Source organism: Spermophilus citellus, assembly GCF_964194105.1.
Source record: "Spermophilus citellus genome assembly, chromosome: 16".
In the NCBI taxonomy this organism is placed as follows: domain Eukaryota; kingdom Metazoa; phylum Chordata; class Mammalia; order Rodentia; family Sciuridae; genus Spermophilus; species Spermophilus citellus.
In genome coordinates this window covers 75,249,456-75,276,096 of record NC_138196.1, presented here as the reverse complement: position 1 = coordinate 75,276,096, position 26,641 = coordinate 75,249,456, and the positions used below count along the sequence as shown (strand labels likewise).

The window sequence follows — 26,641 nt, the reverse complement described above, 5'->3', positions numbered from 1 at the left end:
GGCACTGTCCCCCTTCTCCACACACTACCTTCACAACTGCAGCCCACTCTCAGGGGTGGAAAGGAGAAGAATGTACTGGCCCATAAATCGGGGGACCTGGTCTCTGGCTTGGCTCTGTGACTCGCTATGTGACCTGTGGAAGTTCTCAGCAGCCCCAGAACCATGACTCGACAGGAGGACCCAGGTACAAACCCAACTCCACACCTGTGTTACCCAGGCTCTGGGCACCGCCAACAAGGGACCGATGGGTCAGCCTCTACTCAGATTCTCCCCAAGATGACAGACAGGAAAGGCCACCTCCTCGGCCTGCTCTCGCTGAGGAGAAGAGGGAGGAGGGAGGAGAGTGGAAAATGCATTTCTGTCCCAAGTGAGATCAAGGATCATATAACGGGAGGTATGAGGTCCCTGAAGAGGGACAGCATGCAGCCCAGTCTCTGTCTCTTCAGATGGGAAACTGGGACGGCAAGAAGGAAAGCCACTTGTCAAGGTCCCATGGATGGGGAACCTGGGCTCCAGGGCTGGGCAAGCTGAGTCCAGCAGGGTGTCGTTAGCTGTCCCTGAAGATCCTGCCAAGAACATGGCCCAGGCCAGGCCCCACAGTACCCACCACCGGGCCGCTGACTCTCTGCCTGCTGGGGAGCAGCTGGTGACTCCCAACCCTCCCTTCTCAATTTCTCATGAATAAAACACCTCCGTGTTCAAAGCACATGCACTTTTTAGGATCAGGGAAGATAATGTAGAATCTGCTCATGTGGAGCCAGGTACTCTGGGGTGCAGGGCACAGAGGGGACGCACGGGCTCCCGGGTCATGGTGTGAAGAAGAAGCACCCAGCAATGAGCAAGCACAGCTCCTGTGAGGAGCCAGGCCAAGCCATCTCTGCTCCTGGCCTCCTCCCAAAGACAGGAAGCAAGGCTTAGGCACCCAGGAAGCACCAGAGAACTGCCGAACAGTGGTAGCCTCTGCCTCCAAGGTCTTGCATCCTATCCTGCCTGATCCCGAGCAGCCCTGACGCTTATGAAATCCAAGCCTGGGAAAGCGCCTGACCGCGGGCCCAAGCCCAGCCACGCCCGGAGCCCAGCCAGCTCTCCCACCTGCCCCCTCAGCCCAGCCACAGCGCTGCATTCCACTGCACTTGGGAGGCCACCAAGGAGATGACCAGCCCAGGAGCCAGTCCTCGTCCTGAAACACCATGCTGCAGATCACAGTGCAGGCCAGCGGGAAGAGAGACCTCTGGCACAGTGCGCGGTGGAGAGATTCCCTTCTGCAGCAACCTTCATCCAGGGTGTGGACAGCCCTGTCCCACCTTCTAGAGTCCTTGAGAGGCCCACACTGCAAATGCAGAAGCCCAAGCCACATCAAGGAACACTGAACACAGTGAGCCCCTGGCACTCACCCATCAAAGCTACCCGCGCCCTGACTCAGAACCCACTCCTGGTTACGCTCTGGGCAGGAGAGAGGCCCGTAATAGGACTCTCAACGGTCACACCCTGGTCCTTTGAAATGCTGTGTAGAAGCTCACCACAATGAAGCACAGGGCACCATCCGGCAGCCTTCCACACGCCGCTCACCAAGAGAGAAGCTACGCGAAGGACCCTGAGGGGAACCGCGACACCCCAGCAGGCTCAGGCACATCTGAGTTCAGTCAGAAGGTCAAAATTCCAAATCATGCCTTTAAAAAAAATCTTCCAAAAGACAGACAGACACACACACACACACACACAGCCAAAAGGAAAACTGGGCCTTTTAAAATGTGGACAGTGGCTAGAGAAAATACCATCCCCAAAGTATTCCCCCCTCTGCAAAGAGCAGGTGGGTGGGAGGATGGCTACTTACTGTGCTGTCGCCGGGAGGTGCACTGGAAGACGCTCCCCCACAGGCTCCGGAGATTTGCTGCTGAGGACCTCCATGTGTCAACATAGAGGCCAGCTCTGGAAAGAGCCAGAAAGGGACTCAAGAAGGAAGGAAGACATGCTGCCCCGTCAGGCCACGCCGGGTCAATGTCCCTGCTCACCTACGGAAGCCACGGCCCTCACCTGCTGTCTCTGAAGTACGGGGCAGGGCCCACAAAGGATCAGTGGCACCTGTCACTCATGCTCTCCAGACAAAATCCCTGCAACTTCCAGGGCCCCTGGGGCGGGTTTTGAGGGACACTGCTGTTTGGGGAGGCAAAAGGACTAAGTGAAGAGTTTCCATCGTGTGTTTGGTAGAAAACGATAATTCCACATGACGAGGATAGCCAGGTTCCTTGGGCTCCCTCGGAGGAAGCCCCACAGCACCAAACCCACCTCCCCTGGACACTGGCCTCAGTGGTGGCCATGGTATAGGGGTTCAGAGCCTAGATCATACCCAAGACAGAGGGTGGCCAGAAAAAGAGCCTATGAAGAGGGACAGTATGTGGACCTATAAGAAAACAAAGAGCTGTCACTATGGTCCCTTCTGTTCTCTTTGATTCTTTGGACTATTTTACTTTGTGTGGTGGGGGCGGGAGGCAAACATGGCCTGGAGGGGAAGAGAACACTTCTGAGTGTGGGGCGTGTGGACACTGGATGATTCTCGGCAACAGGGCCTGGTGGCTGGGCGTGGTGCACAGGGGAATGTCACACCAAGGTAAGGCAGCACCACCCAGGCTCAGGAGGCTGCTGGGGCATTCGATGGTCGCCATGTGTCTGCTAGAAGAGAGGCAGGTTGGGGCCAGACTTCAGGAGGCCCTGAATTCCTTGCTGAGGAGTCTGGAATTTAGTGTCGGTCAGGTGTTTTCCGTGGCTACATACAGCTCACGAGAGCAATGGGGCAGGAGCTACAAGACGCTGACAGTAAGCAAGACAGGCCTTCCCGCACCTGGTGGAGGGTGGCCCAGGCAACAGAGGCCCTGCCAGAGGGGCCACTGGACGGGCCGGCCACTCTATCCGAAGCTGCAGCCACTCACGAGGTCCTGGTAACATCACAGGCCACTTAGGCCTCGCTTGGTACAGAGGGCAACAGCTCAGCAGCCTCGCCTATAGCTGGAAGGATGCCATTCCTACATTCCTGGCCCAGGAGCCAGACTGGCTCCTCCCCCTCTCTAGAGAATCTACAGCAGAAGCCGAGAGGATGACAGAGCCCATACCCGGCCCAGGCCCGCACACCCAGGATACTCTCAGGACATCCTGTCTATGGCCTGCTCCAAAGGGTTAAATGATCTCTGCCCTACAGGTGGGGTAAATTCCCAGGATTCCAAGTAAAAGGGCTGGGATTTCATGGGTGAAATTGGTGACCTCACCAAAGGGAGAGTGGGCACTGGGCTGGAGGGAAACCTGAGCTGCAGGTTCACTCCTATCTACCTGCCCGGCTCTGGTAAGAAGAGCAGGGGGTTGGGTCACAGGTCCTGCAGCTGCACTAACAGATTATGTGCCCTCAGGCAGGTTGCTTGCTTTTCTGAGCCCTCAATGTCTCCACTTATAAAATAATAATAGTAATATTAGCAGCATTTTACAAATGGAAAAACTGAGGCACAGAGTTGCTAAGCAACTTGCTTCAAGGGCACAAAGAAGAGAAGCAGGACTGGAAGCCAGGTGACGTGGCTCTAGAGCCTTGCTCCTAACCACTAGGCCACCCGATCTCTTACAAAGGGATGGATGCTGAGGGATCACGTGTGATCTCTAACTCCCCTTCTGTCCCCAATATGCTCTGCTCCTATGTTGCCACCTCCTATGTGTCCGGCCTGAGGAAGAGGGAGCTGCCTGTGTCAGCTCACTTGCTAAGTCATCCTCACTTGCTAATGTTCCTGCAGTCAAGGTTAGGGGGTGGGGCTTCATCTATGCTCAGTCTGCAAGCAGATGCTCAGAGGCAAAGTCAGCAGCTCACTCCCAGAGATCACAGGGCTCCACTCTGTCCCATAACCTCTGCCATCGGCTTACCACTGGTCCCAAATGGGACTGAGAAACGGTTCAACACAAACCTATTCTGCCTCCTGAAAAAGAGTGTGAACCACTCGCCTGCCAAGGTCATAGGCAGGCAGGGCATCTGGAGGGTCGGGAGCCTGGCACTCGTATTTCTCTCAGTGCATTTTCTGCTGCTATAACAGAAAGTCGCCAAGCAGACAGAACAGGAGCAGCCCATCTGGGTCAGGCTCTGCAGGCTGGGAAGTACAAGGACGCGGTGCCAGCAGCTGGCAAGGCCTCTGTGCTACATCCTAACATGACGGAAGGCAGAAGGGCAGCGAGCATGGGCAAGACGCGAGGATGGAGCCAAACTCCCACTTTCAACAGGACCCACTCCTGTGATAACCAACCCACTCCCACAATGATGGCACGGATCCTCATCACTCGTCACCTCTTAAAGATCCTGCCTCTCCATGCAACTGAATTTCAATGTGTTTAGGATGGGATATTCAAATCCTAGCAATATTCAAAGGCTAAGACTGAAATGCGCAGTCAGGCTGCTTCCAAGAAGGAATTTAACTCACCGCTAGTAAAGTGGACCACTCAGGGCCTCCCGCTGACTCAGCCAGTCTTGTGGCTGTCACTGGCTTATAAACATCCACTTACTAGTAAGGACAAGATGTCCGAGGAGAACTGGAGAAACGCCTCGCCCTCAAAACTGTTTTATTTTCCTGGCACATAGGTGGACTCGCTGTGAGGAACAGGAGCCTGTGTTGAAGCCCTGTAGGAGCACACCAACCCAGCAGGGGCAGGTGGCCCCAGTGACCCTGCCGTCGTGTTTGGCACGGTGGTGCTCCCTGAGGGCTTGCACTTGCTTTCAGAGTTCTGAACCCCTTTGTTTCACTAATGAGAAAACAGTAATGTGACTGGCCCAGGGTCCCAAAGCCAGTCAGTGAGGGACCCTGCCCCTCTGTCAATCATCCAACCACACTAGGCTAAGAATTCCAAACACAGAATCTTATACCACCTAGCTCAACCACCACACAGGTTCTGGTGTTAGGGAATTGCATCCTGGCTGGGAAAACCAGATTAATAGAGAGATGCCACAGAGATGGGGGTGGGAGGAGGGGGATATTTCAGGGCCTATTTCAGGGCACTGGGCACACGGCTGGGGCAGCTGGGCGTAAGAGGACAGGCCTCAGGTTCACCCATTCACTAATCCAATCACACGGGAACTGTGCAGTCATAGTCAGGCCACATGTCATGATTAAGACCTGAGGACACAGGATGGTCCCAGTCTTCAAGATCCTGTGATGGAAATCCTACTCTATTTTTCAGCTGCATAAACTTGGGTAAGTTACTTCATCTCTCTGAACTTGAGTTCCCTGACTACAAAAACCCCAATTCCATGTGTTCCCCGAGATGAAGAAACAAGAAAACACAAGCAAATACATTACCTTGTACAGTAGGTGCTCAATAAATGCTTATATTCACTGCAATTACCCTCGGAAAGGCTCCAGTGTGTTCCTTGCCTGGGAGAGGGAACCACTACCTCTCTCTGTTGACACACACAGCCCGGACTCTCACACTAAGAGGACTGTCATGTGTGCCTGAGTGGGTATTTTTCTTTGCTTTTCTTTGCTTGCTGGTAACACACAAAGGACCTCACTGCAGGTTTAGAATGAATCCTGTTTGATAACAGAATAGGATCAGGGCTCCAGAGGACAGATACCAGCCACAGGGCACTGTTTTAGGGATTCCAGGCCACAGTGTGAATTTCACAGGAATGAAACCCTGATCCAATCCCCTCTGATGAGCCAAGCTCACAGGGTGCGGTGACCTGAGTACAGGCCCAGCAAAGCCGAGGGCCAGCAGGACAGGCTCTGGAGCTGCCCATGCATCTGAAGCCAGTTCCAGCTGCTTCCTTCTCCTCCTTCTCCAAGTGTGACCTTAGGCAAGGGACTTATCTTGGAGTGACTTATCTGTAGAGGGGCTCACAGTAGCGCCTACCTTCCAAGGTCTTGGTGAAGATTAAAGGCCCTAAGCCTGGGATCCAGCCTGCATCTGCCCATTGCTTTTGTTTCTGGTTGTTTTGGTTTTGATAAATAGCAAATTCCTAGAAAGGGGCCATTTTTACTCATTCCTTCATGAATTCCCTCACTGCTTACTGCTTAGCAAGAAGATGCCCTCAGAGCCTGCCCTGTGGGGGAGCGAGCCCACCATAAGCACTGCTCACCACACCAGCTCACACTACCATGGCCCAGGCGGCCACTCCACTCTGCTGTTTCACTTAACAAGAAGTAGTCCAAGTTCAGGAGGGGCCCTCTGCTGCCCGAGGGACTCGGAGGCTCCTGCATTCACCCTTCCCTCATACTTTCTAAATGAATGGGCAGGCCTGCTTCAATCAGTCCTGATTACGTAACAAAGGAAACTCGGTTAGCTAATGGGGAGGGCACTCACTGGTGTTGGTTTACACAGGCACAGAGAATCCCAAACAAAAGTGCTGTGGGCAGCTCGCTCACCTGGCCTGGCTGCTAGGGGCCAGGGGCCACTCTGGGGACCTCTGACAGGTACTAATCAGGCCAGGCTGACCCTGAGGACCGAGGTTCCCTGGCATTGCTGCTGGGTCTGGTGCAGCCAAGCTCACCACCATGGACAAGGCCCTCACCACTGCTCAGGGCTCCCTGCCCTCTGAACCCTCGGGAAAGAGCCCCAGGGCAACAGCCAGGTGAGGGCTAAGGTCAGCTGGAGGACCTGGCCCAGGGGAGTCCTCAGTGGGCTCGGCCCCCCTCATCCATGCCTCACAGTAACCCTGGAGGAACCGGGACTTCCCGGCTCAGGGATGGGGTGCAGGGGGTAAGGGGCAGGCTCCCTGAATTCTGGAAGAGGTCCATCACAGTCCACAGGTGTTACACCACACATCTCAATCTATCAGACAGGGGTGATCCTCCAAACTGTGTGCCTAAACAGGGAGAACCGTTCTGAGAGTCAAAGACTAAATTCCTGCCCACTTCAGCCCCTAAATCCCAGGGGGACTCTGTGCCATCATCTCACCTCTCTGGTCACCTACTTCCCCCAGCACACAGTCCGATGGGATGGGAGGTTTCTTGTATTTTATTCACCATCTATTGCAACTGCAAATACATGTTGAAAGAATAATAAATGGTGCTAATAGATTGTCTCTAAGGAGGTTCTTTCCTGTCTTGAACATTCTGAATCTATGACTCTGGTGGAGCCTTTGAAAAACAAACGTGCCTGAGTGTGCATTTCATTTAGGGGAGTACGTCACTGTGCATCAGGCCTCTCAAGGCTTAAAAACACCTGTGTCAAGACACAAAACCTGGAAGCCTTGTGCACTGTCAGGAAAGGGGTGCAGCTGCTATGGAAAACAGCAATGCAATTCTCAAAAAATTAAAAACAGAATGATCACAGGGTCCAGCAAGTCCATTTGTAGGTCCATACCCCAAAGAGCTGACAGCACAGTCTCAGAGATGTTTGCAACCCCACGTTCACAGCAGGATTATACCCAACAGCCAATAGGAAGAAGTGATCCAAGTATCCATCAACAGATGAATAAAGGCAATGTGGTCTATCCATGCAATGGAATGTGATGCAGCCTTAAAAAACAACACACTACAACATGTACCAACCTCAAGGACCTGATGCAAAGTGAAATAAGCTGGTCCCCAAAGGACAAATATCATGTGGTTCCAATTTTATGAGGTATCTAGCTCTAAGAATCAAATTCAAAAAGTCAGAAAGTGGTATGGGGGCTGCTAGGGCCTGGGTGTGGTGAAAATAGGCACTTGGCTTTTAAGGGGTAGAGCTTTAACTGTGCAAGATGAAGAGACTTCTAAGATTGGTTGTGTTAACAATGGAAGAATTTAACACTACCGAACTGTATACTTTAAAAAGGGAAGAGCATTAAATTTCACCACAATTTTTAAAAATCCTAAGTCTAATCAACAGCTCACTCCAGATATACCTCAGGATCTGAAATCCCAGCACAACCAAATAGTCCCCTGGGGTTGCCTGTGACACCTGGGAGAGTAGGGGTTTTGCCTGTCTCAGGTGAAGGCCGCCAGGGGTCTCAAATGCACAGTGTAATCTGTGGACACAGCAGCACTTAGCTGCTGAGCCTGTTATGGAAGGAAGCTTCTGGAAGGTCAGCCCAAGGGCTCTTGGGCAGAAGGCAAGCTTTAACGGAAGACAAAATGCTGAGGACACAGCTGATCCTCTTCCTTCCTACACCCCACCCACCCAAGGGTGCAGCACTTCCCTCCCCAGCATATGCTGGCCATGCCACCCAGAGAGGTAGCATCCCGGGAACCAACACACCAATGCTCAGGCATAGGGGAGCCAACGAAAACCAGTCAGCTGTGTGTGTGAGAGACAATGGGCAGCACGGCCAGTGGCTCTAGACACTGCCCTTGGTGTTGGCAGAGCAGCAGGGCCTGTAGCCGCATGAGCTGGGCGGGGTGCTGGGCCCTCAAAGCCCCATGCATGTCTCCAAGCCAGGCGTGGCCCTGCCAGCTTCTACAAGACCAGCTTCCACGCCCTTGACAGACACCACGCCTCTGAAGCCTGCCCATGATGAGCCTATCATCCACTGAAAAAAGGATTTTACAAAGCAACCCCGTCGCCAGCTGTCTTGCTCATTCCTCTACTCATAATTATATCCGGTGATGGGCCTGTGTGTCTGTCTCCCGTGAGAGCTGGGAGAGAACCAGGAAGGAAGGGCAGCACACTGCTCACCGCTGGCACCTTGGATCCCAGGACGCAGCTCGCTAAAACACCCACTCAATGAACCACACGAAAATCTCAAGACCAGGTACGTGTCACCCACAGACACCACAAAGCAGGACCTTCAGCCCTCCTCACACTCCGGCGGATTGCTGCGGATCTGTGTCACCCCCGCAGGGCACACCAGGAACCATCTGGGGCCTGGCACACAGGGAAATGGCTGAGGATGCGACCACCATCAAATCTGCACCCCAGAGTTCAGGGAGAGCTCGAGGCCTAACCAGGGGTCCAGATGTTTCCAAAGCCAGATTTCCTACAGTCACTACCATCATGTTATGCGCGTGACACAGGCTGGTGTAGGGAGCGTCAGGGACAGTTGCGGCTTACAGGGACAGGCATTCTTTCTTCACACGCCTTCTACCTTTCACACCAGACAAAGGTGACAGCGTATCAGAAACACCAGCAGGAGCACCCGGGAGACAGCATTCAGCCTCTGACCCACCTGCTAAATTTAAGCTAGACCACGTGTACAAATGACTTCCTATGATTTAGGGAGAGTCATTTTTAGGTTTTCCTGGATGCCAGAGCGAATGTCAGGAACCTTCCACTGTGGGTGGGATCTCAGGTTGACAAAAACTCTCTCCTGGAAAGTAATTTAAAACAAAGTCACCTGACAGCAGGGTTCCCAAAGAGAAAGAGACAGGAACCCAGAAGCAGAAGTCTCAGTGGTAAAATGGTAGGCTCCTTCTGCCCCCGAAGACCCACCTACCACCTACATGTCAGGGTGCTGCTGGAGGCTGGAGGTGATGGCCTAGGGGAACCCTGGCCCAGGGGTGCTCAGGGTCTAGCTGGGGAAGAAAAAGGAAACCAAATTCATACAAAGAAAAAACTTCAAGCTCTGAACGGCATGAGGCAAAAGCAAAGGTGCAGGGGACCTACGTTACACCTGGAGGTCCTGGAAAGGACATCAAAGTGGACACCTAGGCTGGGCAGGCCACGAAGCACAGGAGAAAGAAAAGGGCTTGGGGCAGGAGGAGCAGGTGGGGTGAGGACCAGGCCCTGAGAGGCCCCTGGGTACAGCACAAGGACATGGAGCCTTTCTAGCACCACAGAGGACTCACTTCACCCCGACACTGTGCTTACTTGGCTCTGACCTTGGCCTTGGATTTAGGAACAAAGAGAAGAAATGAGGTGAATGAAGCAGGAGATGGTTTCTTGCTGGGAAACCCCCAGGGAGGGCACACCCCCATGTGGGGAGACCTGCCAGGAACCTCTGCAGCTCCTCCACCCTGCTGCTCCCCCCAAATGCCCGGCCAACCCATCTGTGTCTGTGTCTGTGCTGCTGGCAGCGCCAGATGACCTTTGGCCATGCCGGCTGACCCCTCAATGACTCAGCTTCCTGGTGGTGAACTTGTGAAAGGTCCCAGCAGGAAGGAGTCAGAGAGCTATAAACAGGGCTTTCCAGAAGCATCTGCCACATTCTCCCCTGGGTTCCAGGTCAGGGCTGTGGCCTCAATATTCAGCATTTCTGAAATTGCCTGAATGAAAGGTCTGCAGTCTCAACAGTGTTGGTGGCGGTGGTTTCAAGTAGAATAAACTATCACTTCTAGGCAGGCAACTTGGAATTCAGGGACAAGCAGGGCCCCAAATGGGACACGGGCAGCTGGCTCCTCTCCCCACGTCTTGGTCCCCCCACAGAATCCACACAGATGTCTCCTTGGCTTCCTCTTCAATGCAGAAGTGCTTCTGTCTGTGAGTCCATACTGCATCCCCCAAGTTCAGACAGCACCCCAAAGGAATAAGGAGTAGAAATTTTACAGCAGGAAACTTCCCAGGACACCACTGAGTTTGACTCAATCTTGCCATTTCACAGATGTGGACAATGAAGCTCAGGTAAGCTACCTGCTCTTCCCAGGGCCACTCGGTGGCCCTGATTATCTCAATCCAATCACAATGTTCCCTAAAAAGCAAGGATCTGCGTGTGTATACAGAAAGGCCCAAGCAGCCCACCTCCCCTCCTTTCCTTCCCTGATCTCCAGGGCCAGGCACAACCCAGCGCCGGCCAGTTCAGGGTGGAAAGAGGCTCCCAATGCTCTCTGGTCCCTTCAACTCTGGCTGCTCCAAGAGATCAGAAATCACCTTCCAATTTGAAGCAGCTTCTGCTGAAAGCCCAGCTTTCAGGGACCGAGAGAGGATTTCAGAAACTTTCTCATGATGGGATCATCAGAAAATACAAAGATCCTTGAAAGGAAGCTCAAAACAGGAATGCCTACTCAAGGCCAGGCAAAGTGTCATGTCACCTCTCAGCAGTCTGAGAGGGAAGGAGCTAGCTCCAATGGTGAATGGAACCTGCCGCCCCTACAGCTGTGGCGATGTGTACCCCCCAGTGGCAAATGGCACCCTCACTTCTCTACCTGTTTCAGGCTTTAGATTTGGGTGGAAGAAAAGAAGAAACGAGGAGTCTTTCCAACTTGCAAATGTGTTTTTTATTGTTATCACATCACAGCTCCAATAAAAACTCAGATGTTCCTGATGCTCTGGGAGCCAGCTATAAATCTTCAATTATTTCAGAGAAGTGAGCCGAACACTCCCCCTTCCTGGGTACATGAAGACTCAGGTGTGGCCCGAGAAGTCAAGGTTCAAGGAAAAAAAGTTTGCTGCTGTAATAAAACTTTCACCCCCGAAACATCTGGGAGTAAACCTCTGTGGAAGCTCAGAGCTGGCTACAGCAAATGTTTCATGGCTCTACCAGAAACAGGCCTGGACTCCATTCAAAAGGATGTAGACACACAGTTCACGCAGAAAAGAACATTTTGAGTACAGTCCCATTAAAAGAGAGCTCCCCAGCCTCACCCACTCTCTAGGCTTTGACCCTTTCCAGACTCTTCTCCTTCTCCAGGGCATTTTCCTTAGCTGCACGTCGGCCAGGCCCAATCTTCACTTTCTCCTGCCAAACACTGCCAGCCCCTAGAGAAGGCCCCAGCCTGCCCTCCTTCAGAGCTCCCAGGGAACAGACGGCAGAACAGAGGCATGCTGTCCTATCCTGGGGACTCGATGAAGACAGACATGCAGAAGTAGTGTCAGGGTCAGCAGGCTGTGCCTGTGTCCCTGGACTGGCCTCTTGGAGGAACAGGACTGGGTCTCAAGAAGCGTTTAGGTGCGGGAGCTTCTGTCTGATAGAGGCCATGTAGAGACAAGGGCAAAGTCCTCACACCCTGGTCTTCACAGAAGCCTCCACGCTCTGAGAAGAAGGCTGAAAGCAGAGAGAGAGGACAGGAGGATTTGTCCAGCTATACCACTGGCGTCCCAAAAGGACAAAGAACCCACATACACTGAGCTCATGGTTCCAGATCCGTCTGTCCTTTGAAAGACACAGCTGTCACCTACACTGTCTCTCTCAAGTGTCTTTTCACCCTACAAGGTGTGACCTGGCTGGTAAAGGCCACTAGGGCAAACCCTAAACCACCACGCATCACATGACCGTGTTTAATTTTTAGTCGCTTATCCAAACGCGGCTGTAGCTGACATTTGTCACTCCTGCTACCCATTAAATATGAACCATTATGTGCAGAAGAGCTCGGTGTGACAGCCTGTCCTGCTTCCCTTCTTTGTCTCGGCCCTCCTCAGCTCTCAATCTCTGAGGGGGCTGGCTTCCTTGTGAGCCACCAGGCAGTCCTGAACGGGGGTTCGCGACAAGGAAAAGAGGAGCTGCCGCTGCAGATCCCTCCTGGAAACCCCAAGCCAAGAGCTTTCTCAGGTGGCACCCCCAAAGCAGAGTGCCAGGGGTGCAGGCCTCCCAAAGATGGTCAGGTGTCTCAGGACCCACTGTGACACTCTCAGAGAAGTCTAGACACAGACATTGAGACATTACTGTACTTGTCAGGTCTTTCTGACTCCTCCCCACAAGCTTCAGGATGGTGTGTCATCCTCAGAGGAATGATTCACTGACACATCTGTCCTCCCTGCCGGGGGATCCACGTGGTCATAACCCCCCAGCCCCGACTTTGTGATTAAGATGGTCATCTGGTGATGGCCAGGGGAACAAGTTCCATCTCCACAAATGCCTTTCCACTCCTCTGAGGCAGGGGCATTGCCGAGACTCCGCGCGGCAACATGGGCAAGCCAACAGTTAGACAACCACAAGGACAGTGACTAAGGAAAGCAGCTCGGGACCTTCAGCTGGCAACACCCTCCACCCCCACACGTGCAGGGCTCGGGCAAAGGCTCTGACTCTGTGGAGCTGGTCATCTGGCCACCCAGCAACTTTAATCCAGGCTCCTGACAGTCTGGGGGCACCCACAATCCTCACTCCTGGGCTGGGGCAGAGAGCAGGGAAGGGGGCACCCCGCACCCGGGATGCAGCGGGAGTCAGAGGCTCACCCTCCACCCAGTCAGCCAAGCTCCCACCCTCTACCATACACTCCCAGCACCTGGCCCAGGAAGGTAGGGCACCTGCAAAACCTTCAACCTGGCCACAGGGGAAGAGGAGGGCCAGGTGAGTGGGAGGGGGGTGGCGGACACAAAGGCACCTACATCCCCACAGAGAAGCCAGCAAGGGAAACAAACAAGAGGGCAGGAAGGAAAGAGCCCAGGCACCCACAACATATGCAGACGCTTCAGGGCAGAGGCTCAGTCACCTTTGTGCTCCAGGGACCCTCCCCACAATGACATCCCCAGACTCATCTGCATAGCCCTCAAAGGGATAGAGATTCTCACAAAAAATGAGTGAACCTGTAGGCTGGGGTTGTGGCTCAGTGGTACAGCGCTCACCTAGCCTGTGTGAGGCCCTGAGTTCGATTCTCAGCACCACATAAACGTAAATAAATACAGGTATTGTGTCTATTTACAACTGAAAAAAATATTTTAAAAAAAAAGAGTGAATAGGTAAAACAATGATCCCAGAAGCTCCGCCCCAGCCCCAGGGCACTCTTCTGCCCTTCAGTCCCTGGCTTCCTCCTCCCCAGCACTCTTGGGTTGAGGAACCTCCTCTCCTGGTCCCCAGCTAAAAAGGCAGGTGGTGACGGGACAGAGGAGATGGGAGACCCTGGGTAAGGAGAAGCGTGGAGGCCTCATGGAGCCTCCAGTCCTGTGGGAAGCAGAATCTGGATATTCCATTCCAATGAGCTAACCTACGCCTTTACCAGCGTGATGACAATACCATGCCCCGCATCGCAGTGGCTTTTGCACTTTTTAAACTATTTTCCCTGCAACCTGGCGATATTTTTCCCCAAGACACAGTAAGTGTACTTGAAAGGCAGGTGGGGGGCAGTGTCACTCTTTCTGATTTCTGATGAGAATCTGCAGCCCTATGCTGCCCTGTTCTTCCCAGTAGGCCACCTTCATGCTGTCATCTGGATAGGAATCCGCAGACAGCCCCGAGTTCAAATCTCCACATTCAGTGCAACTTCAGCTCCCTGCTGTAATAAGAAGGGACCAAGGAAATGCAATGTGTTCCCTAGAGAGAAGCCAGAGCCGAAAACATTCTGCAGCAACAACCATTCGTCATGGACCCCTTGTCCTCCTTACTGGAGGATGTGACTGAAAAACTCCTAACCACACATCAGAGCCCTGCTGATGCTCTCAGGACGCCGTGACTTCCTGCTAGAGCTCCCTCCCAGAATGCAGCTAGGCCCACCGGCAAGCCCAGCCCTTACCACTCATCCCCAGGCCTAGCTTGAGGTCCGCCAGTCACTTAGTCTGCCCGAGCCCTGCACCTGCTCGCACCCACAGATGCCCTTCCTCACACCTCCACCAGCCACTGTGCCGCAGCAGGCCTGAGACCCGGTATGTTACTTTCCTGAAGCTCAGTTTCCTCATCTATGAAATAAGAAATAGCCCAAGCTTTTTCCTGTCTTCCAGGGAGAGCTTAGGGGATCAAATGACAGACTGGAGATTAAAATGTTCCAAAAATACTGTGCCATGCAATCTCAGCAGCAACAGACAACGCACCCAGGCAGTCCGGGAATGACACTTTGGGAAATGACAGCAGGAGCCGATATTAACTAAGCATTTGCATGTTCCTGGAACTGCTCTCAACACTGGCCGCACCATCTCAACGAGTTCTCCCAGCAACACTCTGGGTATGAGTACCATTATCCCCATTTTACAGATGAGAGAGAGAAGGCACAGGAAGGTTCCAGCAAGTTGACCCCAACCCCAACCCCAGCAGTCTGGCCCTAGAGCCTGTGCTGTGAGCCGGAACAGCTCCGTTTGGTTGCCTCTGATACAACCTGTCATTCGTTTATGTGTTAAGATTTACAAAAGCCATTTGCGAACATGATTTCACCTAAGTTTCCCAATAGCCCTGTCATAAAAGTAAAGCAGAGTCAATGCATGTAGTTTCACGAGGAGAAAACCAGCCTAAGAAAGGATTGGCCCAAGATTTCCAAGCTGGCTAGTGGCAGGACCAGGACTTAACGACTTAGGGCCTGCCCCTGGTGTGGTGAGAAGCCTCAACTCCAGCATAAGCCTGACAGGCACACAGCCCTTCCATCCCCTGAGCACAGCAGCATCTCAAATGGACCCTCCTGGTCCTGCCAGGGGGCCACAGCCGTCCAGCCCAGCAAGCCACAAGGGCTGGCCTTCACCAGCAGCAGGCTCCCCAGGCTGCCCAGCCAGCCTCCGGTCCCCGTCCTCCGGTTTGAGTCTCTGCTGTCTGTGTGGGATGGATCCAGAGGCTCAGAGGATGCAGAGGAAGTCCTCTCAGTGACACAGGCTCAGGCCCTGGGCTCGACCCTCAGGGGCCAGACATTTCCTAAAACCTGTTATGCAACTTGCTTCAACCAGGCCATGGCTGGGGTTTCTCCTTATTTCAACATGTTTTGTTTTCTCTACACAGAAAAGCATGAATGTGAAACCGCAACACCTCTTAGTGAGCAGACAACGGCCCTCCTGGCCTGTCTGGGGTTACAAGCAAGGTGGGGGACATCTTCTAAGGCCCCCACATGAGCCAACATGAGCTCCCAGAAGGACCAACAACCTCAGGAGGAAGAAGACGAGGTGCACGGGTGAGGATCACTGACTCCTCCAGCAGAAGCAGCACCACACTCCAAGAGGCACGGTGCCACGGCTCCAGGAGCTGTCTTTCCAGCCCAGGTGAAAGCCCAGCAGCCCTCCCCCTTCTGCCGTCTCACTTTCCATGGTTTCTTACCTGCAGTCAGACATGGTCTGAAAATGCTAAATGGAAAATGCCAGAAATCATTCATGAATTTTACATAACTTACTACAGAGCACATTGTGACGACTGTTCTCTTTATTATGAGTTGCTAACCTCCTGCTGCACCTGATGTGTACGTTAAGTGCCATCGTAAGCGTGATGTACAGGAGAAAGCGCAGTGTGTGCAGGGTTCCTTAACGTTTAGGCTTTCAGGCACCTGCAGAGTGTTCTGGAATGTGCTGCCTGAGCATCAGAGGGCACCACGGTGCAGATCCACTCAGGCAGTTCTCTCAATTCTCTCTCCTAGGGGAGCCAGCCCTGTGGCCTGAGCTCAGGGTCTAATTTTAGGGAGCATGCTTGCTTTGGAAATGTGGGCCAAGAACTCTTATTTTTGTAGCTCAGTGACTAGCACAGGGCCTGGCAAAGAGGGGACTAAATAAATGAGGAATGAAATGAGTGGCTGAATCAAGCCATGGTCTCATCTCGGGTAGCTGCTGCTTTCCAGGTCCTGCTGGAGAAAAAAAGAAAGACAAACCAAAGTGCAGAGGTGGTCTTTTTTGTGGCCAAGATACATTATAGACTAAGAAGAATGCAAAATAACAAGAAAAAAAGACAAAATAAAAACTAGCCCTTGGTCTGTTTGGTTTGGTTTAGTCTGCTGGTGTCTTGCATCTCACTAAAACAGCCCCGCCTTCGCTCACTCAACCCCAGTGCCAGACACCAGTGGAGGATGAACTGCAGAAGGAACTGCAGTGGTGTATACTCCCCGTGCTCTTTCTGAGCACCTACTGTTTGCTGGGTACTCCTCCACCTGGAGGGGACATGCTGGTCATGTAAAGCAGCGGAAGATTATCGGGTGGAGAAAGCACCAGCTGTGAACAGCGGAGACCAGAAAGGCAGGCCGCTACTCAGCCCGCTGCAGGCTCTGCTCCCCACGGAGGATGAGCTGGGTCTCTCAGGCCAAAGAGCTGACCTTAGCTCTAGAGAAGGATCACAGACTGATCATCAACACCGTGACCTCACACTTGCACACAGAGCTTTCTACAGTGGCAATGGTGCACACTGCAAACCTGGCGGTGTGGTCTAACTAGATGCAGTACACAGATCTGTACAGAAGGCCGGACTGTCACTCCTATCAATTCAGACGGGGAAACTACAGCCCACCAGGAAGCTGGAGGGCTCTGAGACTACAGTGAGCAGGACCAGCTATGAATGATCTGCAGAATGAACTGCAGTGGTGTTTACTCCCCCTGCACTTACTGAGCACCTACTATTCGCTGGGTACTTTTTCTGGCAATGGGTATACAGAGAATAAAAGAGCAAAAGACCTCTGCCGGCTTGATGATTACATTCTAAGGAGGAGAAAGAGTCCATAAGCAATATAAATAATATAAATAAAATACAAACAACCTAAATAAGCAGACCATAGTGCAGGCTAGAAGGGAATAAATGCTATAGAGAAAAACAAGGCAGAGCAGACGAGGAAAGTGCAGTGGGGGGTGGGTGCTTACTTTCAATCTCAGTGATCAAGGAAAGCCCCCAAGGTAAAGGACAAATCTGAGTCCCCCTAACCAAGGTGGGGGGCCGGGATTAGGAAACAAATGCAAGAGCTGTTGTAGACACACAGGGACCTTCTGTGCTCTGGGGCAAGGGTAGGGAAAAGCCCCAGGTGATGCCCAGGTGCTGAGGGAGGGCACAGTCCAGGGACAGCCTGAGGGAAAGGTTGAGATGTCCATCTGGCCCTGCTCCCTCTGGAGAAGACTGTGAGGCAGCCGAGGAGACACCGAGCAGAGCCACTGGAGCTTCAGTCCCCAGAGAGCACGCACCCCAGATATGGATCTGGGGGTTATCAGGACCCAGGAGGAAACTGAGACGCAGACACTCGGGGAAGACAAGAGACTAGAGGACAGAACTGAGGACCCAGGAGGGACAACGGGAACAAAGGAAGGGCCAGACTCACAGAGGGAAACCGGAAGGGAGCAGACCCTATCCGAGGTGCCCTGGGGAGGGTCAGCAGTGGTGGGCCAGGAGACTAGAGGTCGGGCTCAGCAAGATCACTAGGGGCTTCCTTGTCCTCGAGGTTTGGAGGGGCAACAGCAGAGACATGTGCCCGTCGTCCTTTCATAACGCTAGTTATTTTAAGGAGGAAACAAAGGAACACACAAGTTTACTTACAGGAGGAAGAGCTGGGGTGGCCTCTGGACATGGAGACCAGGTGAGAAGCTGGTGGTTTGCTGGGACAGGCTCAGACCTGTAGAAATACTTTTAAGAAACCAATGGAAGGGAGTGGCATCACCCAAGAGAGGGGTGACAAGAATGACCACCACTGTCCCCACTTATTGACAACTTAGGTGCCAGGCTCTACAGCAAAAGCTTTATAGATTAAATGAAATCTTTTAGTTCTTTCAACAGCCCTATGAGGCAAGTGCTGGTGTTAATGTCCCCACTTTGCAGAGAAGGAGCCTGAGCCTGCAGGGGTTAATCCTGTGTCCCATGGGTAGAGCCACAGCTCCAATTAAGGTGTGTCAAGGTGGTTTGTACACATCACCCTGCCTCTGCTGATTCACCTTAGAGGAAGGAAGGACGCCTGTTCCCTTGTGATGGGGGCAGGAGACAAGACAGCTTGGAAGGGCAATGATGGGAAGATGAATTTGCTTAGGGCCCTGGTCTCTCTGGGAAACAGGAAGGGAGACGTCCGCTGAGGCTGAAGACTAGGAGGGCTGGGAAAGCTGAGGAGCAAGAAAGCCAAAGGGGACAAAAGCAGCTGACCAAGCCATGTGGAAGGACAGACAGCAGAGCTCAGGGCCTCTGGCACACCAACAGAGGAAGAGTATGAGCTGTTCCTAAAGGGCTTGGCTGCCCAACTAACAGATGGGGTATTCGGGGTCAAGGTCAAGACTAGCTGGCGTTGAAGAAGCCAAGGGCAGAGGAACTGAGGACCCAAGAGCAGCTGCAGCAAAGGATCATGGGGTCCAGACTATGAGGCATCTAAATTGAAGATCCTAGAGCTGGGAAGGTTCTGGGTTAGGACAAGACCACATGGAGGCAAAGGCCATGGATAGGGACATCATCTGGTGGTGACCAAGAGGGACCCTCAGTCTGCAGTGGAGAAGGAATCTGTGCAGCAGGTGTCAAAAGTCCTGGAGAGTGAGGGGACATAACTATGACCACCCTGTTGACAGGAGGAGGAGGAGAAGGAAGAACAGATCCCTGGAGAGCAAGCTGGGGAGGCAGGCTGCAGGCACGGGAGGCCTCCTGGAGAGGCTACAACCCCATGGGCTGGCCTAGGAGTGGTGCAGGCCGAACCCTCCAGCCACCTAGAGAACAGTACCCTCTTTCGCCTTCCACAGATAGGCCCAGAGAGGTCAAGAGACTTGTCCACGGTAAAACATGGGTGGGAACTAGGGCCTAGCCCCAGGCACCTGGTACTAGGGCCCAGGCTCCTAACCATTAAGAAGAGGAGCCAGTCTCCTTTCAGGATGGGAGGTGGAAGGAACATTCTGTGACTAGGGGAGGATATTCACAAGGGAAGAAGGAAAGGAGCAACAGAGAGTGGGGTCAGCAAGAGAAAGCAAGAACCCCCATTTTGCAGATAAGGAAATTAAAACTCTGAGGAGCTAAGTGACTTCTGCCCAGCCAGGTAAGCCAAACACTGAGATGTGAAACCCAGCGCGGGACGAATCTGGCTCAGTGGGAGACCTGGGGTGTGTGCAGTTCAAGGAGGAGGAAGTGACTGGACCCATCCCGCCTATGCAGTCAGCGGATCGCAGGCCAGGTGGGCAGGCTGTGGGCCAGGGAGGCCTCCTGAAGAGGATCGCAAACCCTGCAGCTGGCACTGACGCACAGATTAGAACAAGAACAAAAAAAAAAAATTCTCCAAGAAGGAACTGAGTGCTATGGGAGCTAGGAAAACAGCCAGAAAGTTCTGGGTTCCAGACAGACTGCCACGGGCTGCGAGACACACAGGTAAGTTCACTGGAGAGGTGAGAGAGGACAACTGCGCCAGAAACCATAAATCAGGACCAGTGGGACTGAAGCCCACGGATGGGTCACTGCTATACCCGGCAGATGGGACAAAAGCCCTCTTCAATGACATGGCCACAGGTCAAAAGAAAGGACCCAAATGAGAGTTAAAAAAGGTTTGGGAAATGCTCCCCTCCTGGTCGGGCACGGTGGCACACATCTGTAATCCCAGCAGCAGGGGGACTGAGGCAGGAGGATCAATCATGAGTTCGATGTCAAACTCATCAATTTAGCAAGGTCCTCAGCAACTTAGCAAGATCCTGTCTCAAAATAAAAAATAATAATAGCTGGGGATATGGCTCAGTGGTTAAGTGTCCCTAGGTTCAAACCCAGTACCAAAAAAGAAAAAAAAAGAAATATACCCCTTCCTTCCATGCCACACAGGTCCCCAATCCCTAGGCACATTATCTATGTAGCTAAGCAACATAGCCCATTAAATCTCTCCACTGAATGCCATTGCCTTTTCAAAAGCTGAGGCTTATGTATCAGTTAAGAGAATAAATTAAATTTAAATTTAAAAAAAATGCTGAGGCCCCCTCCGTTGTTAGTCCCGAACACCATCTTCCAACTGTCGTGCCCCACCCAGCCTGACCCACCCCCACATCCGGGCAGAAGAAATGGACACTTGGAGGCCAAGTGGCGACTCTGGGATGGGGTGCATATGTTGAAGATGGGCACTGCATGCACCTGGGAAGTCAGGAGAGAAGGGCTAGGTCTGAATTCAAAAATGCCTGTTTTTACTCCATGTCACCCTCCCAATTCACCTTTTAAAAAAAGCACTTTCCAGTGAAGAAGGACAGAAAAAAAAGGAGGAGAGGAATTCAGAGGAGAGAAGACAAGGGAAAGGAAACGGAGAAATCACTATAATTTTGTTCCAGGAACTAGAGCAATTTGGGATTTCACGCCCTCTTAAAGTTGAATGGTGTCGCCTGTATTGTACTTTGTTTGGAAAGCTCTGAGGTGGGTGGGAGGGGGCTCTGACAGCTGCTGGCACCCCAGGGATTCCTACCAGTCAGCCTGCTGCACTGCAGAGGCCTCAAGCAGAGAACACACAAGTTGAGGAGGGCCCTGGCACCAGCCTCTCCCAGTGCTGCCCCAAGCTCGGCTCAGCAACCCCTGTGGACATCATGAGGTCACCGAGGAGTCCAGTGTCTCTCGGCAGCCACCAGTACCAGAGTGAAGGTTGTTAGCTCAGCCGTGCTCCCTCTATGCCCTGCCTGGAGGGAGGGTCTCATCCTAGGAGAGTTAAAGGGCAGGGCCGCCCCAGGAGCTGAGCAGAAGAGCCGTGAAGGGGTCAGGGAAGTCCCCGTTTCCAATCTTTCCTGTTTCCTTTTGCCCCTGCTTTCACCAGGCAGACTCCGCATGGTCCACAGCGCTGTACCTAATGAGGTTGGAATTTCCTCCTCCACCCACCTGGCATGCTCCCCACAGACTTGAGCACTCCTGACCAGGCCAGGGGTTCTCACTTCCACCCCAAGTGCCACCATACCAACTGCCACTTTGAAACACCGGTTAGGGGCTCCTGGAGAACCTGCTGCTCAGTCCCAGCTGGAGAGGGAGTCACGACCACCACTGAGCAAGTGACCCACAGAGACCTTGCACTCCCTGTCTTGGTATCCCTTTGCTGCCCACTATAATCCTAGGGGCAGCCAAAGGACCCAGCAGCCTGGCCCTTGACAAATGAATGAGTACTCATGTCCTCCACCTGGTGTGGGGACTCAAGGGAGGAGAAGACACAGAAAGGGGCAGGAAAACTGCCTCAAGTCTTCCAAATAACCACAATCCCAGGCTGTTGACTGTGGGAGCGACAGAGACACTATGGAGCATGAGGCTCACATGCTTCTGACCATAGCCCCCAGCCAGGAGTGCAATTCACACTGCAGCCAGGGACACACACACAGCCCAAATGGAATTTCACCAAGCAGCATTTCTTACTGCATGCCATGCCTGCTCGTATTTGTGCTCTCACCAAACTGTCTTTTTTTAAAAATGCTGAGCCCACTACTGAACAACAGTTTGAAAAACATGGGCCATTAAAGTGACATTGGGAGGTGAGAGGGATCTCATGAAAAAGCAACTTTAATATCAAAACCTTAAGCATTAGTGAGGCTGCCTTTCTGCACTTAGGACAAAACCAAGCAGCTCAGCAGACTCAGGGTTCAACAGGACGAGGGCTGGGTTCCACGACCCACACTTCCAAGAACAGAAAAATGGAAGAAAGCAGGCCTACTTAACGCACTCATTTAACAATGACAAGATTAAAGGGGTAAGCCAGGAGCAGTAGTGCACACCTATAATCCCAGTGGCTTGGGAGGTTGAGGCAGGAGGATAGTGAGTTCAAAGCCAGCCTCAGCAATGACAAGGTGCTAAGCAACTCATGAGACCCTGTCTCTAAATAAAATACAAAATAGGGCTGCGATGTAGCTCAGTGAGTGCCCCTAGGTTCAATCCCTGGTACCAAAAAAAAAATAAAAATAAATAAAATTAAATTAAATTAAAGGGGAAAAACAAGCCTTTCAAAACTCAAGGAAAACTTTTCTTCCTTCCAAAATACAATTTGCACTGATTCTTTCAGTTTAATAATTTATTTTGAAATTTCAAAACATTAAAGGACAACGGGCGCTCTGTGTCAAGAGAAAGCAGTCATGAATCAAAGAGGCACAAATGCTGAACTTGTCCCCAGCTCCCACTGCACCCGTGACAAAGCTACGGCACAGAACCATACCTAGGGCAAGAAACAGGTCGGAAGCTGGGCTGGCAGTCCAACACAGGTCTCCTGATTCGATTACTCATGGTCTTCCATCCTCCAGAATATTTAAGAGAAATGCAGCTGGGTCTCCCAAGTGAAGCTTTTCCATCACTGAATCACAGATGTCCCTGCCACCTCGTGCTGGTCTGGTTAGACCCTGGCACTCAGCTGCCACCCTGCCTAAGATCATGCACTTTTGCTTGTGCCATTTACCTCTCTGTGCCTTTTGTCTCTGCAAAAAACTAATGAATAAAAGAATTCTTTCCACCCTTCCCAAGAAAGTTGCAGGGGAAAACAAGAGACTCTTTACAACCAACCCTGCGTGCTCAGGAACGGCAGAGCCCCCAGAGACACTATCTGGAGTCAAAGTCAGAAAGTCATAATGAGAAGATTTTATCACCTCACTAGTGGGAGACCTTACTTTATGACAAGCCCTATACAGCAAGAGACAGTGACAGCCTCTGACAGAACAGCACCTACCACACACACCATGCTAAGCCAAACACCGGTGAAACTGCTGGGAAAGCAGCGCCAGGAACACAGGCAAGGTCTGAATCAAAACACTAAGGTCTCCAGGCAGAAGAAGGAGCAGGGAGAACCAAACCCAGACCACAGAAGTCAAACAGAGACAGATGCCTCCAGTGTCAAATGGAGCTCAAGCGCATGACTATTTCTAACCCTCAAAATATGCTAAAATGAAGCTCTGAACTGACTCAAGGCAAAAGAGATCACGGGCCAAAAAAAGGTGGCAGGATTCCTTTGACAGAGCTTGTCTCCAAGACACCAGTGGGTCTGGAGCCTGCTCAGATTACACCTCCCGGCTCCTAATTTCCCCCAGACTCTGCCCAAGGTACTTGAAACTACAGTTTCAAATACTGGAAGTTTTACTTCATTTGAGGGGTTCTTTCCACACCAGTGCCAGCTGGCATCTATCCTAAATCTTTCCTGGAAGATCTTGGTAAATTTAACAGACAAGGTCTTCCCCCATCCCCTTGGTAACAGTGGCAGGAAAAGTCGTCCCTCCAATTCCCCACTGGGACACTGGAGGGACAGAAGGGTTGATGACTCAGACCACTCAGTGCACTGGATGTAGGCCTCTTACTTACTATGAGTGCAGGACCAGCCACTGACTGCCACCTTTGAGAAAACCCTGAGTTAGACCTCTGGTCTTCAAACTTGCTCCTGTAGGGCCAGCATCCACTACAGGGCACAGGTGCTGGTGAGGGTGCTCTGCCTTGAAAGATACCTGCCCACTTGAGAAGGTCCCAAGTTCCCCAAAACACACTGGAGCTGCACCCAGAGGACTCCGTGGTTGTGAGTCAGGGAAAGCTAACCAGTTCATCTCTCTGTGCCTGCATTGCTTCATGTGTTAACTTCCAAAATTGCTTTACACATGAGATGAGCTATGCCTCTAAAAGTGCAATGTGTAAGAGTCAGCACTAGTATTACTCGCTGTACCTCTCTCCTGGCCATTCAGTTACCTGGACAGACAGCTCTCAGGAAAACAGGCAAATCCCACCTGTTGAAGTTGCCTTCTTACAAATAAATGCATATAAAACCACCCGGGGAAGTGACCAGGTCAAACTTGGCGCCCATGACACAATCCACAGTACAGGATGTATAGAACAAGTTCTTCCCCCACTCCTCATCTGCCCACCTGCCAGCAAGCAAAAGAAGGCAAATGTCACTGCAGGTCTCATTGCCTCCCAGTTGCTCAACTGCCAGAACTCTGGGGAAGAGGCACGGGGGATCACACAGGGTGTCAATGAACCAGTACCCTCCCGCAAAGAGCTGCCACGAACCAACCAAGAGAACCCCTGCCACCCGCTGGTCCCCCAAACCAGCTGGGGCGCACCAGGCACACTCTGGGGCCAGCGGGCGCGCGGCCCGACTGGGGCCACGTTTCTTCTGCTACGGTGGTTGTGGTTAAAGCTTCCCAATCGTGAGCTCTTAGGATCGGAAACCGCGCACATGAGGGCAGGCTCAGCCACCGCGCACCGCAGGCGCGGTAAGACAGTGCAGGGCTGCAGCACCCGCCTCCCTGGAGCCCCATCGCCGCCACCACCCAGGCCAGCGGCACTCGCCACTTGTCCTACCCGGCCTCAGCGCCGCCACAGTGGGGCCGGGCACGCGGCGGGAGTGGCGGTGCCTGGCGCCGACTGCGGCTCCCTGGCGGGGTCGCGGGCGCCCCCGGTGCCCGGGTGAGCCGCAGAAGGAGCGGCGGCGCGCCTCCCGGAGCTCGGGCTGCGCGTGCCCACTCCGGGAGAGACCCCAGCCCGGCCCCGGCCGACAGCGTGGTTTCGGGGCGCTGCCCCAGGCTGGTCATGCGCGGGATGCAAACGTGCGCGCGCGCTCCTCCTCTGCTCTCTGAGTCCCTAAAGTTTGCCGGCGCCTCACCTTCACAGAGTCCACCGGGTACATGACCGTATGCTCCAGGATCCCGGCCATCGCTCCGGCTGTCATGTGGGTGGATACGGAGGCGCTGGTCGGCAGGTTCTCATAGTCCTCCGACCCGGCGTCCTTGCAGCAGCCGCCGCCGCCATCTCGGCTGTCCCCATCCATCCTCCGCCCCACAGGCTGGCTGCCCACGCCGCCACTGCGTAACTCCATCCGCCAGCCCCGCGCGCCGCGGGAGGCTGCAGGAGGTGGGCAGGAAAGGGGAGGGGGCGGAAAACTTCACTTCTTAAAGTGGGAACCACCTCCCCGGCGCTGAGGCGGCTGACGCCATGGCGGGCTGGGGTGGAGCCAACGAGCCGGAGACACCAATCACTGGAAAAGAAGAGGCCGGCCACGGCTGAGCTATTGGTGCGCCGTGCAGTGGGCACCGCCTCCCTGTGTGACGTCACTGTCCAGTGCAAATTTCCAAGCAACCGGACGGGGGCGAGAGCAGGCGTTGGGGTGTCCTGGGAAGTTGTGCTGCCCAAGGGTCTGCTAGGGGCGGGTAGGGGAATGGACCCTGAGGAGGCTCAACCAGGCCTCAGGGGAATATGCCCAGAGATGGAGGGAGATCAGCAACAGAGTCGGGGGTGGGGGGGTGGGGGGACCCGCCTCCAGAGCCGGTTTTGCAAACTGCGTTACTTAGCAAGCTTTGGCATTCCGAAGGCCAGACGCAGGATGGCGGGGAGTTGCTGGGAATGTCAGTTATGAAGCAGTTATGGTGGTTGGATGGGGAGTGGTATTGGGAGGGGGAGTTCTAGAATTGAAGACAGGTCTCCATATCAGTGGGTACACCAAGAGGGAACAAGTTTAAAAGTTCAGGGTCCCTTCCTAGTTGACTTTGTTGGAAAGAACCCCGTTTATTTGAAATTGTTTCTCTCACTGAATACATACAATGAAGAGCTGTGTATGTTACACCTCTTGTTCTCCTGAGTAGGCCAAGTCTACCCCTCTCTGGATTGACTGAGACTTTGGTAACCTGAATGGAGCCCTTTGGGTTAGGTGTCACCCCCACATTTTCTTCGGATTAAGAAGGGCTTTAGACACCTGGTTTCACAGGAGGAGTGCCAACTGGCTGAGAGTAAAATCTTGCAATCTGGGTCTGCCTGTCTGTCTTAAGACTGGTTTCCTCACTCTTAAAAGTCATCTCACACTGTAGATAGGGCAAGGGGAAAAGGGAAGGGAGGGGGCATAGGGGTAGGAAAGACTCTGGAAAATGATGGTCATCATTATCCTAAGTACATGTGTGAAGACACAAAGGATATGACTCTACTTTGTGTACAACCAGAGATATGAAAAATTGTGCCCTATATGTGTAGTATGAATTGTAATGCATTCTGTTTTCATCTATAACAAATTCAAATCTTAAATTTAATTTAAAAGTCATCTCACTGGCTTCTATAAAGGCTGCTTTATCTTAATATTGTTTTGCTCCATCTGGGAAAAAAGGAATCAAGAAATCCATCTACATGTGCATGAGAACTACTGGGGTTGATCAGCTTCTGCAGCACCAGGGCCTCCTTGCCTTATCTAGACAAGGCTTTTGGTTAGGAAGGCTGGACATTGAGATATGCAAGGGTGGAGGAAACTCTGAAGATGCTGTTCCTACCAAGGTCCAGGTCATGGTGTTATAGGCAGCTCATAGGGATTTGATATACAGTGATGTGTGCATC

General features: G+C 52.8%; 1 protein-coding gene across 2 annotated transcripts in view; it reads right to left on the bottom strand.

The window, feature by feature from the left end:
• SLC25A37 (solute carrier family 25 member 37) overlaps window positions 1–25,279 on the bottom strand; it is a 36,404-nt gene extending 11,125 nt beyond the window's left edge. Inside the window, exon 1 of one of the 2 annotated variants that reach the window (XM_081269183.1) lies at window positions 24,930–25,279. In XM_081269183.1, the coding sequence (XP_081125309.1) occupies window positions 24,930–25,142 (213 nt within the window). In that variant the 5' untranslated portion in view covers window positions 25,143–25,279. Of the gene's footprint in view, window positions 1–1,834; window positions 1,856–24,929 lie in introns of those variants that run through there. The other variant, XM_081269184.1, reaches the window with a different exon arrangement.
• Between the last annotated feature and the right edge of the window lie 1,362 nt (window positions 25,280–26,641).